Raw genomic sequence first — 15,302 nt, 5'->3', positions numbered from 1 at the left:
TATATCACAAATTTGTGTACTTCCATATTTTCACTTGTGTAAATCAGAGTAAGGAGTCAAAAACTTCATAAATACACAAAACTGCTCCTTACAGTCCTATATATTCCCCATTGCTCATGGGATAATATTTAGCATCTAGCATCCTTGGTACCGAATGTGACGGTCTTTACAACACAGCCACCTCCATTACAACATTATTTCTGCCACTTCCTCCTTCTCTCTTCATCTCTTTTATATTCCAGCTTTACTTGACTGATTGCCATTTCCAAAACATGCCCTGTTCTTCCAAGATTTATACCATTCCCTCTATCTGTTTTACTTGCAAAACCCTATTTATTTTTTAGTTCTCACATCCATATTGTTTTATATGCTAATGTTCTTGGCCTAAGGCAAAAAGTGTCACTGCCTTATTTATGTGTTATAATACTTTTATAACCACTATCATATCACGTATTTGTTTTTATATAATCATTCACTTATATTTATGTTTTCCCAACTAGATTCTTAATTTTCTTAAGAAGTTAACAGACCAGTTATATATTTTCTTTAGACTCATGTCTTCTACAAAGCCTACCACAATATTTGGCATACAATAAGCCCTCAAGAAATGTCTACTGAATTAAGTTAAACATGATTCTAGATGCCTGTGCAATAGATCACTGGCATCATCCAGCTTCTCACAATTTCATTGCATATTCTTCAAATCAACATTTAGAACAACAATTAGATTACAGAGCATAATTTTCCCCAGTGGGTGGGGCATTTTAACCAGTCTTGCCCATTTTTTTTTCTTGTGATGTCATTGGGGTGCCTTGAACATGCAGTCAAATTCCACACACAGAGCAGTCCTTTGTTCTTATCAACATCTCACAGCCTGTGAAGCTCTCAGTGTGCCTCTGTCCTTTGCCACAAACATGAGGTTCAAATTCCCTCTCATGGCCATAGTCCTGGAAATTGCCATGATTGTTTTATTTGGATTATTTGTTGAGTATGAAATGGACCAGACTGTTCTCGAGCAGCTCAACATCACCAAGTCAACAGACATGGGCACATTCTTTGAGTTATATCCTCGTGAGTAGGCAATTTACTACTTTCTATATATTTTTGGGTTCTTCAGTTTCTCAGAATGTAAAACAATTGAATACTACAAACCCTTGAGCTCTTTGTAGAATTATATGATGGTTATGAGTTCTAAGGATATTACATGTTTGTACTGTGACATCTGGTCTTCTTCTCTGTGATTAAGGTGTTTGGTTAGAACTTTTTCCTATTAAAATATCAGAAGAAGAAGCTGAAAATTAAAATAATTGATGCCTTTTGTATTGCTTATCTACTGCTAAATGACCTTTTTCCTTCAGTTGGTCACTAGTTCTGCAGAGAAAAGTATCACACTTCCTTTGCATTCCCAACTGAAAGGGCCAAAGGTAACTTTGGAGGACAGAGAGTTCTAAGAAAATGGAGTTATAAGAAGGGAAACCTAGATTTCATGTGAGGACCCTAAGGAATGAGAAGGAGTATTTAGTATGATGTAAGAAGTTAATGGAGTTTTAATCAAAAAGGTGTACTCAGAGTTTTACAATATTCTGAAAGGAAGTCAGTTTGTTCCTTTGAGATGAAAAGAAATGTGTGAATACTTAACATATTTTAAAAACAAAATCCTTCCTTGGGAATGATGATTGAGCAAAGAGAGAAATTTAGTTTCAAGTTTGGAAGGGTAGGCTGTAAAATAGTTAACATAACAATGATAACTACCATTTACTGAGTCCTTATTATAAACCAACACATCCATTACCTCATTAGCCAAGAAGGAAGACAGTAGTATGTCACTATTACATAGACTATTTGCTTTTCTTAAGTAAGGTTCAAATAATCTAAAAAATTTAAAAATTATTTAAAATGGTATAATGTTTATTATACTTCATAGCATATGTCTAAGCTTTTTAAAAAACAATTTGAAACTCTTTTTTTTATTCCAACATTTTTTGAGGGAATTAATATAATGGGGGTACTCCCATGTAGAAATAGTGGCCTAGAATTGCTAAGTGACATAGGAAAAATATAAAATTGAAAGTTAAGGACAGAGTTAGGGTAATAAGACAGAGAAAACTGGACTCCAAGTCTAGCTGTCTTTACACTGCATAGATGTCTGAGAGGGTTCTTGATTAAATAAGTTTTATAATTTGCAAGTTAGAGAATAAAACAGAAAAAATTCTGTTCAACTATGTATGCTTTTGTACATTTCATTCATTCATCCATTTATTCATTTAGTACATATTTTATTAAGCACTAAGCATGTGCTACAGCAAATTTATTCAAAAATGAAACAAATATGATTCTTTTATTCTTAGACTCCACTATTTGATACACTTGTAAACAAAGAGATGCAATACAATGTTAAAAATGCCAAAAATATGATCTAAGATTAATATGATTTAAATAAAGTTATCTTAAGACTTTAAGAGCTTAATAATTGTATCATTCAAGCTGAACTTTCTAATTTCCAGCACCAAAGCTCCTAGGTAAAACTTCAATTCACAATTTGAGATCAAGACTAGGTTGAAGGAAAGTCACTAAACATGGTCATTTTTCAGTAGCCTAGCAATAGATGTATAATTTTTGAACATCTAGTGTGCAGCATAATGATGATAGTTAACAATACCGTATGGATACTTGTAATTTGCTGAGTGGATATTGCTTCAATTTAATCTGATCACCCCTCGCCCCACCCCCACCGACACACACAGGTACACATACACACACACACACAGGTGTACACACACAATAATAACAATGTAGAGGTAATGAATGTGTTAACTAGCTTGATTGTAGTGATCATTTCACAAAATATATGCATATCAAAATGTCAAGTTGTATACCTCAAATGTATATAATTTTATATGTCAATTATATATCAATAAATCTGTTTAAAAATATAGTTTAGTAGTCACATCACTCTTCTACACTACTTGTAAAAACATGAAAATTTATTGATTTTATGATTCATGAAGAAAATATTTATTAAGCTACCAATTCTTGTAAGCAGTCTTCAACTCTCCCAAGCTTGTAGGCACTAGGCAGTGAATAAAACAAACAAAATGGGATTCCATTGTGTGTATATGCCACATTTTTTTTAATCTGTTCATCCACTGATGGATACTTAGGTTGATTCTGTATCTGGGCTATTGTGAATCGTGCTGCAATAAATATAAGAATGCAGATATCTCTTTCTCTTCAATATACTGATTTCATTTTCTTTGGAAAATCCCTAGTAGTGAGATTGCTGGTTCATGTGATAGTTATACTTTTAGTTTTTTGAGAAACTTCCATATTGTTTACATTATAATTTACATTCCCACCAACAGTGTGTAAGAATTTCCTTTTCTCTGCATGGAGGTAGAGAGTAGAATGATGATTACTAGAGACTGGGAAGGGTGTTGGAACAGGGAAAGTGATGAAGAAAGTTTGGTTAATGGCTACAAATATACAGTTAGATAAAAGGAAAAAGTTCTAGTGTTTGTCGTACAGTAAGGTGACTGTAGTTAACGACAATATATTGTATATTTTGAGATAACTAGAAGAGAAGATTTGAAAGGTTTCCTATACAAAGAAATGATAAATGTTAAAGGTGATGGATATCCTGAATAACATGATTTGCTTATTACAATTCATATGCATTTATCAAAATACCATCCACATGTATCCCATAAATGTATATAAATATTATATATCAATTTTAAACAGAAAAGAAAATGAAAAAAAGACAAAATGGGCAAAGTCCATGTCCTCAGGAAGTTTATATTCCACAGGGGAAGGCAGACAAGGAGATGTGTGACCAGACACATCTGAATGTCTAATTGTATACCATATATTTAGATGGTTAAAAAAAAAATGCCATCCATGGCTGTAAACGAAGCAAGATTAGAGACATAAATGCATTTGGACAAGAGATGTTTTTTCAGCCTCTCTCCACCAGGGTTATGTGAGAGAACAAAATCCTAATAACTCAAGGCATCCATTGCATGCAATTAATTAACTTGTCTCCTATGCACCTAGAATGCCACAAAGTGAAATTTTACATGAAAGGTAGCCTTCATTCACTCAAAATGCTGTCCATAACCCAGTCTATTTACAATTAAAAGTTCTCTCTTCAGTAAAGGTGGGTCTCAAGACTCAAAATTCTGGAAAATTCTCATCTTCCAGTTCAGTTATATTACTCCTGCTTAAAATCGTTCATAGAATAGACTGAGAAAGTACATGACTGAGGTGCTATATACATATATATAATATGTTATATGTATTTCCCTACATTTCAAATAATTGACTTACACAAAGTTTATGTAATGGTATAAGTTAATGGAGAACAGATTGTTAATATTCATTAATAGAAAACAATGTTCAAGTCAAATGAGTAAACATTTTGGGTGCCTACCTAGTTCCATGCCCAGTGCCAGTGCAAGGATTCAAGCAAAGAAAAGGCTCGGTTCCTCCCCAAGAAGTTCACAGTACATTATGATAGTTCTCAATTGTAGTGCGGTAAAAGATTTGAGTATTTCAAAAATAAATGAAATTGTATATTAATCTACATTTTAAGTAAACTACAGAAAATACAAATGTATTCTCATTACTTGTATTCTGTCGTGCTTTTTTAAATAGTAGAGAAGGGAATTAGGTTACAGAACCCTTGGATTTGCATACAACCCTAAGCACAATTATGAAACTATGTTATGTACCTGAATATCATGTTTCATGCCATGAATAACCCCTGAGATACTCATTTTCATAAACTAGCTATACTCCATGGTTTTTGGCTTCCATAGCACCTATCAAAGTGCTGGTCACCCTGTTGAGTCAAATAATTTAACAAGCTCTGAAGTTTGACTGTGTCTGTCAGCTAATCCTTGCTAACATGTAGACGGACTAGAGAAAATTAAGGTTAAAGAGAAGGCTCTCTGGGGACTGTTTACATTTTATTAGAGATTCCACAGATGCTAGGTATTTAATATCTAGGGGACATTAAAATCATATTAATGATCTTTTTATACTCTGTGGCATTAAAAATCCTTTAGTTTATCTTGTACTTTGACTGGCTCATTTACTCATGTGTCACACTGTAATACTGTTACATTGTCCATTTGAAAAATATTGATTCACTGACTTATACAGGTCTTCCAAAAGTTGACATATTTCCATATATAACATAAAAAAGAATATTTGTTAATATCATCAACAGTCTCTCTAGAAAAGCCTTGCCAAGTATCAGGAAGTTGATAAGCTTGTGATAGCAGACACAAATTTTCTGAAATTCTAATTGTTTAAAAACTGAGAATATATCATAGCTATAAATACTGTCAGTTCTTTAAATTGAGATGATAGCCTCATTTCATGCATTTTTCAGAAAATATCTGCCAGACACTCAAGTCTGAGAAGCAACAATGTATGTGTCAGTCTTTCTTTCAAGCAACAATGGAATCTTATTAAAATGTTTCTTGTTCAATTAGCAACTCAATCAATCACAGAAGTGCTTTTTTTCTAAGATATCATCACATTTCAGTAGTGCTTTACTTATATTTGTATTTCACCAGGCTAATTCATACGTATTAAAAAGACATGTCATACACGAGAGGCAAATACAATCCTAGAATTGTCATGAAAATAGTTTTAACTTCTCAGACTCCCTGAAAGTCAGTCTGCAGGACACCCAGATATCTGTGGGTCACACTTTGGGAATCACTGAAGATAGAGGTGAACTGGCAAAGGATCTACACATCACTTGAAATCATTTCATGACTTTCACCAAAAGATTCAGCAAATCTTCATGTTACAAACAAAGGTAGCTGATTTGTGCTGTGTAAACAATTCCTAGGAAATGGTTTGCTGCTGCTTTGTTACCTGGAATTGTCATGATAACTGAATTAATATACTGTCTGTAATATGTGACCTAACAATAAGATACTAGTCTCTAGCAGAACCGATGTGATGCCTTTGAATTGAACAGTTTTGCCTGCTTAAAAGGCCTGGAAGCCATGGGCACAAATAGAACTAAGACCTTGGATTTGAAATATCAATCCCCACTCAGGGACTCATTGGAGAAATTGCTGGTTCCAGGTTGGGACAAAGAAAGCACAAGGTAACCCAAGTGGTTAAAGACTAACAGGGCCATGTGAAAAGGACACAGGATCCTGCTTGTATGGGGCATCAACAGGCCAAATTAGGAATACATGCAGTGTTAAAATAATAATAACATAATGGTAATAGAAATTCAAATAAGGAAAAAGGGATTCAATAAGCCCACAGAAATATTGCATAAAAGAGAAAAAGAGGAGAAGGAGGAAGCTCTTCTTTATAGAAGAATACTAATTAATATAAAAGGAGAATAGACATAGAAAATTACAATTTTGAAATTACCAATGTAATAATTCATTTCAGCAATGTTCATCATGGAAGCCAAAATCATTGGGTGAAAAGTTATTGGATAACATGGCATTCACATGTTCTGAAAAAGTCACCCAGAGATTACTTGATACTTACAGGGTCAAAGTTACATTTATAGTGGAGAGATCTGGCAACACCAGTTTTAACCAAGTGGTCAAACCTACCATTATCAGTAATAGGAAAAACAAATTATGTGCTTTCTGGTGTGATCTAGTGGGAAGTACACAATACTATCTGTATAATATTCTTGACAAAAATATTTAGTCTGATTCTAATCATGGTGAAACAATCAAAAAAATCCAAATTGTAGTGCATTCTACATAAAAAATGAAATAATACCAGCAATGAAAAGCATGTAAGAGAACTGCTCTAAATCAAAGGCGTCTAAAGACACATGACAAAGTAAATGTATGAAACTTGAGTGAATAATTAATCCAGAAATTTTATAAAAAGACAGTCAGGGGATAGTTGGAGTAATCTGAATACAATTCTATGTTAGATCATATTATTATATCAATGTTGGCATTTCTTGGATGTGATGCTGATATTATGGTATTTAGAATTGTATGGTATTTTACTTAGGAGATGTACACCCACACACACAGAGAGAAAGGAAGTGTGAAAATGTTATTAACTGATAAATCTGAGTGAATAGTATGTAAGTGTTTATTGATTCTCTTTTCTAAATATTTGAAACATGTAAAAATAACATATTTAGAGGGAGGAAGGAAGATACTGCCCTAAGGATACTATTCTCTCAAAAAAGATGAGTTTAGAATACAACCCCACTGGTTCAAAAGACTGCCAAAAAGTTATATGTATAGCAAACTACCTTGCCAGCCTTGAGCCACTAAAAAGCTGGCCCTCACCAGTAATCTATTTATTTATGAATAACTCAGGCAGTTCCTAAAAAGCTACAGGTGGCAGACTTTCTGTTGAGTTCTCTGAGACAAGCCACCTAATGACTCCTATCTTCAGACTTGCATTCACTTTCTCCTGCAAAAGTGTTTAACTGGCAGTGTTCCATCAAGTCTATTTGAATAACTGACGAATGAGCACACAGAGCAACAAAACAGACAAACAAACGAAATAAAAGAAGAGGGATATGCACAACATGGGTAACACTCAGAGAATGATTCTTAAAAGGTATCTAGAAGATTTTCAGGTAAAGGAGTATTGGGGCTGGGCTCATACCTGCACTTTGGGAGGCTGAAGCAAGAAGATAACTTGGGCCCAGGAGTTTGAGATCAGCATGGAAAACATAGTGAGACCCTATCACTACAAAACATAAAATAAAAATTTAGCTGAGTGTGGTAGTGTGCACCTGTAATCCCAGCTACTCAGGAGGCAGAGGCAGGAGGAGGTCAAGGCTGTAGTGAGTTATGTTCATGCCACTGCATTCCAGCCTGGGCAACAGAGCAAGACCCTGTCTCTCTCTGTCTCTCTCTCTCTCTCTCTCTCTCTCTGTCTCTCTCTCTGTCTCTCTCTCTCTCTCTCTCTCACACACACACACACACACACACACACACACACAAAGTGTTGGGTGTGAGATGGAGTGGACATCATTCCAAGCAGCTGGCATATATACATATCTATATAGGAAATAGAGGAAAAGGAGAGTTTTGTTTCATTTTGTTTCTTTTGGGTGGTAGAGAGCGTTAGAATAATCAGTTACATTTTAACATGTTGAGTTATTAATTGATATGATTTGGTTGTGTCCCCAACCAAATCTCATCTTGAACTGTAGTTCCCATAATTCCCACATGTCGTGGGAGGGACCCAGTGGGAGGTAACTGGATCATGAGGGCAAGTCTTTCCTGTGCTGTTCTTGTGATAGTAAGTCTCACAAGATCTGATGATTTCATAAAGGGGAGTTCTCCTACACCAGCTCTCTCACCTGCCACTATGTAAGACATGAGTTTACTCCTCATTCGCCTTCCACCACGATTGTGAGGCCTCTCCAGTCATGTGGAACTGTGAGTCAATTAAACCTTTCCTTTAGGAATTACCCAGTCTCAGGTATGTTTTCATTAGCAGTGTGAGACAGATTAATGCAGTAAATTGGTACAGGTAGAGTGGGATGCTGCTGTAAAGATACCTGAAAATGTGAAGTAACTTTGGAACTGGGTAACAAGCAGAGGTTGAAACAGTTTGGAGGGCTCAGAGGAAGACACGACGGTGTGGGAAAGTTTGGAAGTTCCTTGAGACTTGTTAAATGGCTTAGACCAAAATGGTGATAGTGAGATGGGGAACTTGTTGGGAATTGGAGTAAAGGTCACTCTTGCTATACAAAGAGGCTGGCATAGTTTTGCCCCTCCCCTGAAGATCTGCAGAACTTTGAACTTGAGAGAGATGATTTAGGGTATCTGGCGGAAGAAATTTCTTAGCAGCAAAGCATTCGAGAGGTGACAGCGCATAACAGTTTAGAAAATTTTCGGCCTGATGATGCAGTAGAAAAGAAAAACCCATTTCCTGGGGAGAAATTTAAGACAGTTGCAGAAATTTGCATAAGTAACCAGGAGCCAAATGTTCCCTCATCACCAAGATGATGTGGAAAATGTCTCCAGGGCATGTCAGAGACCCTCATGGCCATCCCTCCCATCACAGGCCAGGAGGCCTAAGAGGGAAAAATGGCTTCATGGGCCAGGCCCAGGGCTTCCCTGCTCTATGCAACCTCAGGACATGGTGCTCTGTATCCCAGCTGCTTCAGCGCCAGTCATGGCTTAAAGGGGTCAATGTACAGCTCCGGTTGTTTCTTCAGCGGGTGCAAGCCCCAAGCCCTGGCAGTTTACATGTGGTATTGGGACTGTGGGAGCACAGAAGTCAAGAATTGAGGTTTGGGAACTTCTGCCTAGATTTCACAGGATGTATGGAAGTGCCCGGATATCCAGACAGAAACTTGCTGCAGGGGAAGAGCCATCATGGAGAACCTCTGATAGGGCAGTGCAGAAGGGAAATGTGGGGTGCAAGCCCAAACACAGAGTCACTACTAAAGCACTGTGTAGTGGAGGTGAGAAGAGGGCCACTGTCCTCCAGACCCCAGAATGGTAGATCCACTGACAGCTTGCACCGTGCCCCTGGAAAAGCCACAGACACTCAACTCTAGCTGTGAAAGTAGCCTGGAGAGGGGGCTGTACCCTGAAAAGCCACAGAGGCAGACTGCCCAAGGCCATGGGAGCCCACCTCTTGCATCAGTGTGACCCGGATGTGAGACATGGAAGCAAAGGAGACCATTTTGGAAATTTAAGATTTAAGGACTGCCCATTGGATTTCAGGCTTGCATGGGGCCTGTAGCCGCTTTGCTTTTGCCAATTTCTCCCATTTGGAATGGGAGTATTTACCCAATGCCTATACCCCCATTGTGTCTAGGAAGTAACTAATTTGTATTTCATTTTACAGGCTCACAGGTAGAAGGGACTTGCCTTGTCTCACATGAAACTGTGGACTTTTCAGTTAATTCTGAAATGAGTTAAGACTTTGGGGGACTGTTGGGAAGGCATGATTGGTTTTGAAATGCAAGAATATGAGATTTTGGAGGGGCTGGAGTAAAATGAGATGGTTTGTCTGTGTTCCCACTCAAATCTCATCTTGATTTGTAGTTCCCATAATTCCCATGTGTTGTGGGAGAGAACCAGTGGGAGGTAATTGAAACATGGGGGCCAGTCTTTCCTGCGCTGTTCCCATGATAGTGAATAAGTCTCATGAGAGCTGATGGTTTTATAAAGGAGAGTTGTCCTACGCAAGCTCTCTTGCCTGCCGCCATGTAAGACATGACTTTGCTCCTCCTTTGCCTTTCACCATGATTGTGAGGCCTCCCCAACCTTGTGGAACTGTGAGTCAATTAAACCTTTTTCCTCTACAGATTACCTAGTCCTGGGTATGTCTTTATTAGAACTGTGAGAACAGAGTAACACATTAGGGCTTGCAAGATATCCTATTGCAAGATATAAAAGTAGAATAGAACAAAATTAACAACATAAATTAAACTCTACTAATGAATGAGATGATGCTGAGGATGCTGCTGCTGCTGATGGTGGTGGTAATGGTGATGATGATGGTGAAATTGTATCCTGTCAGGTTCTGGTTACCAACCTCAAATCCAAATTTATTTTTAGCAGAAAAGTAGAACAAATTTTAAATTATAATAAAACCACTGATTATAATGATGCTTAATTTGTCATAGGCACTGTATAAACTTATTGTGTATTTATTTTCTAATCCTCAAAACTACCCTTGGAATACACATGTTAAGAAGAAATACCTGCGGTAAAGTTGAGGTTTAGAAAGATTAAGCAATTTGCCCGAGGTCGAATGTTTAATAAATGAAAGAGCTTAGTCAGATTCCAACCCAGATTGTCTGCCTCCAAAACCTGTGTTTTAACCACTACGTTCTATAGGCAGCATTGTTTATCAGGTAGGAATTTGGGCCACATTTGTCTACATGGATTGATTGTCTCCAACAGATTTGCCAAAATATTTATTGGTCTTCACTAACATCAGTCAACTTTTAAAGGGTGAGAATATATTCTTTGTGGGAAAATGAGTTCACTCAGTGAAAACACCAAGGTGAGTGATCTTATATCCCTGTATTCTAAACAAAAATTGTAGAATTCAAAGCAATTGCTGATGTTTTCCAAGATAAGGCACTGTGAGCTTAAAATATATAAAGATATATACAGACAAACACATACTTACACATAGAGATAAAATTGTTTTTTACACAAGTGATAATATGGGGGGCTTTATGCATGTCATCAACTAATAGCAAAGAAACAGGTTTGGCTATTTGAAAACGGCTAAATATTGTGGTTTCCCTGAAGATTGATTCTACATGTGATAGTCCTAAATATACACCAATATCAAAACATAAAAGTGTGTTAGATGTTAGATGTACACCAGAGTTTACATGTTTATTCTGGATATATTTCACATGCACTCTGTACCAGATACTGGAGACATAGGAGGTAAATAAAACACATGCCCTCATGGAGCCTTATGAAGTATTAGTCCCATTTTACAGGTGAGGAAATCACTGACTATCCAAAGACACACAGCTAGTAAACAATTAGAATGGAATATAAACTACCAGCTAGCATAGAGCTAATACAGTGTCTTTGATCAGTGTGATGCCTCTCTAAATGTGACAGATGCCAGGCACAGTGGCTCATGCCTGTAATCCCAGCACTTTGGGATGCCGAGGCTGGTGGCTCACCTGAGGTCAGGAGTTCGAGACCAACCTGGCCAACATGGTGAAACCCTGTCTCTACTGAAAATACAAAATTAACCAGGTGTGGTGGCACACGTCTGTAGTCCCAGCTACTCAGGAGGCTGAGAGAGAAGAATCGCTTGAACCCAGGAGGCAGAGGCTGCAGTGAGCCGAGATCGCACCACTGCACTCCAGCCTGGGCAAGACAGAGTGAGACTCCATCTCAAAATAAATAAATTAATTAATAAAAATAATAAGTAATGAATAAATAAATGTGAAAGACACAACTTATCACAGCCAGGGGGATGGGAATGCTAAGAACAGTGTAGGATTCTAATGCCTTGAGATTTCTCCACTTTTATAGTTTTCACTATTCTCTTTCATTTTCTGTTAACAACTTTCAGGAAAATACTTGAAATAAAAACACTGAGTTGCTATGATCTCAGGGAGCAGCAAGGAATGGGAGAAGGGAGCAAGGAAAATGTAGGCACCTGGTTCCATCTCCCCTGCTATCTTGGCCCAAAACAGAGTGCAAAATTTGCTGTGCTGCTGGGCAGAAATTTTTAAGTAAATCAAGCCAGCACTTTCTGTTTTGGTCTAAAACGTTTAAAGAAAATGAAAGTTTTACACTGCTTACTATGAATCCTTAAAAGCATAGTTGATTTAGATGAGGGTTTCTCCGCAGCAGCACCCTTAACACTTTGAGCCCAATACTTCCTTGTGGGAAGCTGTCCTATTCACCACAGGATGTTTGGCAGCATCCCTAGTCTGTACCCTCAGGACATCAGCGGCACCACTCTAACTCCTCAAGTTGCAACAACCACAAATGTCTCCAGACATTGTCAAATGTACTCTGGGGGTTAATATTACCTTTTGTTGAGAATCACTGATTTAGACAAGACTTGATAATCCTTAAAACCTGTTGGAAGATTTCTCCAAAGTGCAAACCCCTAAAGAAATTCCTTTTCTTCTATAAAATGGACACTGTATTCCTTTAGTGGCAGAGCCTTGTACCACACAACTATAGTTGTGGCCCTCTCCCTGGTCCCCACCTACAAACTCTTAAAGCAGGATAAATGATAATGCAATAATCCTAGTTGTTTATAAACCTTTTTATTCGTATATTTCACACGGAATCATTATCTGTCAAGAGCCTCCACAACTTTTAAGCTCTTATTAATTTAAATCATAAATGAGGTTCTTAAGCCCCCTTGTGGCGAAAAGCAGTAACAAGAATTACATCAGAAGAGGGAAAAATATTGAAGCACAGTTAATATATGAAATTTCTTTACCCCAATATAAAATGTCTGGTTTTCGGCCGGGCGCGGTGGCTCACGCCTGTAATCCCCGCACTTTGGGAGGCCGAGGCGGGCGGATCACGAGGTCAGGAGATCGAGACCATCCTGGCTAACACGGTGAAAACCCCGTCACTACTAAAAATACAAAAAAATTAGCCGGGCGTAGTGGCGGGCGCCTGTAGTCCCAGCTACTCGGGAGGCTGAGGCAGGAGAATGGTGTGAACCCGGGAGGCGGAGCTTGCAGTGAGCCGAGATAGCGCCACTGCAGTCCGGCCTGGGCGACAGAGCGAGACTCTGTCTCAAAAAAAGAAAAAAAAAAAAAAAAAAAAAAGTCTGGTTTTCCATCAAAGGAGAAGGGGGGGTGAAATCTGCAGAATAATTGTTCCACTAACAGAAATTATGAAATTAGATAAAACAATTTCTTAAATTAGTTGGTGTATTAGCTCGTTTTCACACTGCTGATAAAAACATACCAAAGACTGGCAATTTACGAACTAAAGTTTATTTGACTTACAGTTCCACATGGCTGAGGAGGCCTCACAATCATGGTGGAAGGCAAGGAGGAGCAAGTCACCTCTTACATGGGTGTCAGCAGGCAAAGAGAGAGCTTGTGCAGAGAAACTCCTGTTTTTAAAACCATCAGATTGCCAGGCGCGGTGGCTCACACCTGTAATCCAGCACTTTGGGAAGCCAGGGAGGGTGGATCACAAGGTCAGGAGTTCGAGACCAGCCTGACCAACATGGTGAAACCCTGTCCCCACTAAAAGTACCAAGTCGGGCATGGTGGCCCATGCCTGTAACCCCAGCTACTTGGGAGGCTGAGACAGGAGAATCACTTAAGACTGGGAGGCGGAGCTTGCAGTGAGCCAAGATCGCACCACTGCACTCCAGCCTGAGGGACAAGAATGAGACTCTGTCTAAAAAAAAAAAAGAAAAACCATCAGATCTCGTGACACCCACTCACTGTCACGAGAACAGCACGGGAAGGACCTGCCTCCATTATTTAGTCATCTCCTACCGGGTCCCTCCCACAACACATGGGAATTATGGGAGCTACAAGATGAGATTTGGGTGGAGACACAGAGCCAAACCATATCAGTTGGTAACTGCACAGTTTAAAACCAATAAATTACAGGCAGAACCAGAGTGCTCTAAGAAAAAAAAAAAAAAAAGAATGTTAGAAAAAACTTCGTGTAATTAAAAAAAATGAACAAAATGAAAAAAACTGAGTCTTTATTTTTATTCTAGTTTGTGACTATAAACAAGTAACCTAACTTCTCTGTGTCTTAGTGTCCTGACCTAAATGCAAAATAAAATAAATTGTAGAGCTAAGACACTTTAGACATCATGTAATCCAAGTATTCCTTAAAAGATAACTGAGTCCCATAAAGGTTTAGTAAAACCATAGTAAGAATCATGCATATCCCCTGAGTTCCTGTCCAATTTATTCTATGATCTAGATCAAATTTTTACATACAAAAATTAAATGGTGGGTGACAAATCAATGTGTAAAGAAAAATGAATATATGTGATTATCTCTACTTCAAAAAGCAAAAAGGGAAACAGGTTGATATTAATTGACAAATGCCCATCAGCGAGTGAGGTAAAATCTCAGTTCCAGGGTACCCTGGGTAGGTATGGGATGGGAATCAACACCTTAAGGATCAACACCTGAGGGAAAAGAATTTGGGCAGAGAAGGAGAAAGCCTCAGCTGACCCTGCAGGAGGCTCTGAAGCTAGGATTGTCCAGTTTTAGGTGGTCCTTTTCTGAGACAAGCGGTTGCTCATGTGAATCAGTTATTGTGTCCAGACTACTCGAGGGAAGAACTATGATCTTGAGCAAAACAAGAACATTTTCCAGAGAGAATTGAGAGCTTAGGGCTTCATCTGGCGGCACTCCTGACAGCCAGGGAAAATGGGAGGAATAAGTCTTTTGATCTGAAGGGGGCATCTGGGCAGCACATCTCAGCATCCACTGCAGTAGACAAGCCTGAGTAGTGTACCACAGTCTCTTACCCTCAACACACTAGCCCCTGAGCCTGATGGCAGAACAGAAGTAGAGAGGAGCCAAGAAGCAGTAACGTCTCTGTGTGCCTCGGAAGCCAGAGCTCTGCTTCGGTTATTTTATACCCCTACAGTGCTCAATGAATGGAGAAATCAGGAAAGTCAGGTTGGAGTTCAAATCCTGACTTCACCCTTTGGGCAAATTAATTGACTTTTAATGTTGGTTTCTTCTGGGACATATTTTCCAGGCACATCCTCCCTCATATCTATTTCCACTTAAACCTCTGGCCACAATGGTGATGTTTAATTAAAAAGAGACTATGGGGCCGGGCATGGTGGGTCACACCTGTAATCCCAGCACT

At 38.4% G+C, this 15,302-nt stretch overlaps 1 protein-coding gene across 1 annotated transcript in view; it reads left to right on the top strand.

The window, feature by feature from the left end:
• The first annotated feature begins 887 nt into the window (after positions 1-887).
• Positions 888-15,302, top strand: part of RHAG (Rh associated glycoprotein) — a 30,123-nt gene continuing 15,708 nt past the window's right edge. The window contains exon 1 of the mRNA XM_054490920.1: positions 888-1,071. Coding sequence (XP_054346895.1) covers positions 915-1,071 — 157 coding nt within the window. The 5' untranslated portion in view covers positions 888-914. The remainder of the gene's footprint in view (positions 1,072-15,302) is intronic.

Source organism: Pongo pygmaeus, chromosome 5 (assembly GCF_028885625.2).
Source record: "Pongo pygmaeus isolate AG05252 chromosome 5, NHGRI_mPonPyg2-v2.0_pri, whole genome shotgun sequence".
NCBI classification, from domain to species: domain Eukaryota; kingdom Metazoa; phylum Chordata; class Mammalia; order Primates; family Hominidae; genus Pongo; species Pongo pygmaeus.
This window is presented reverse-complemented; position numbering and strand designations above follow the sequence as displayed.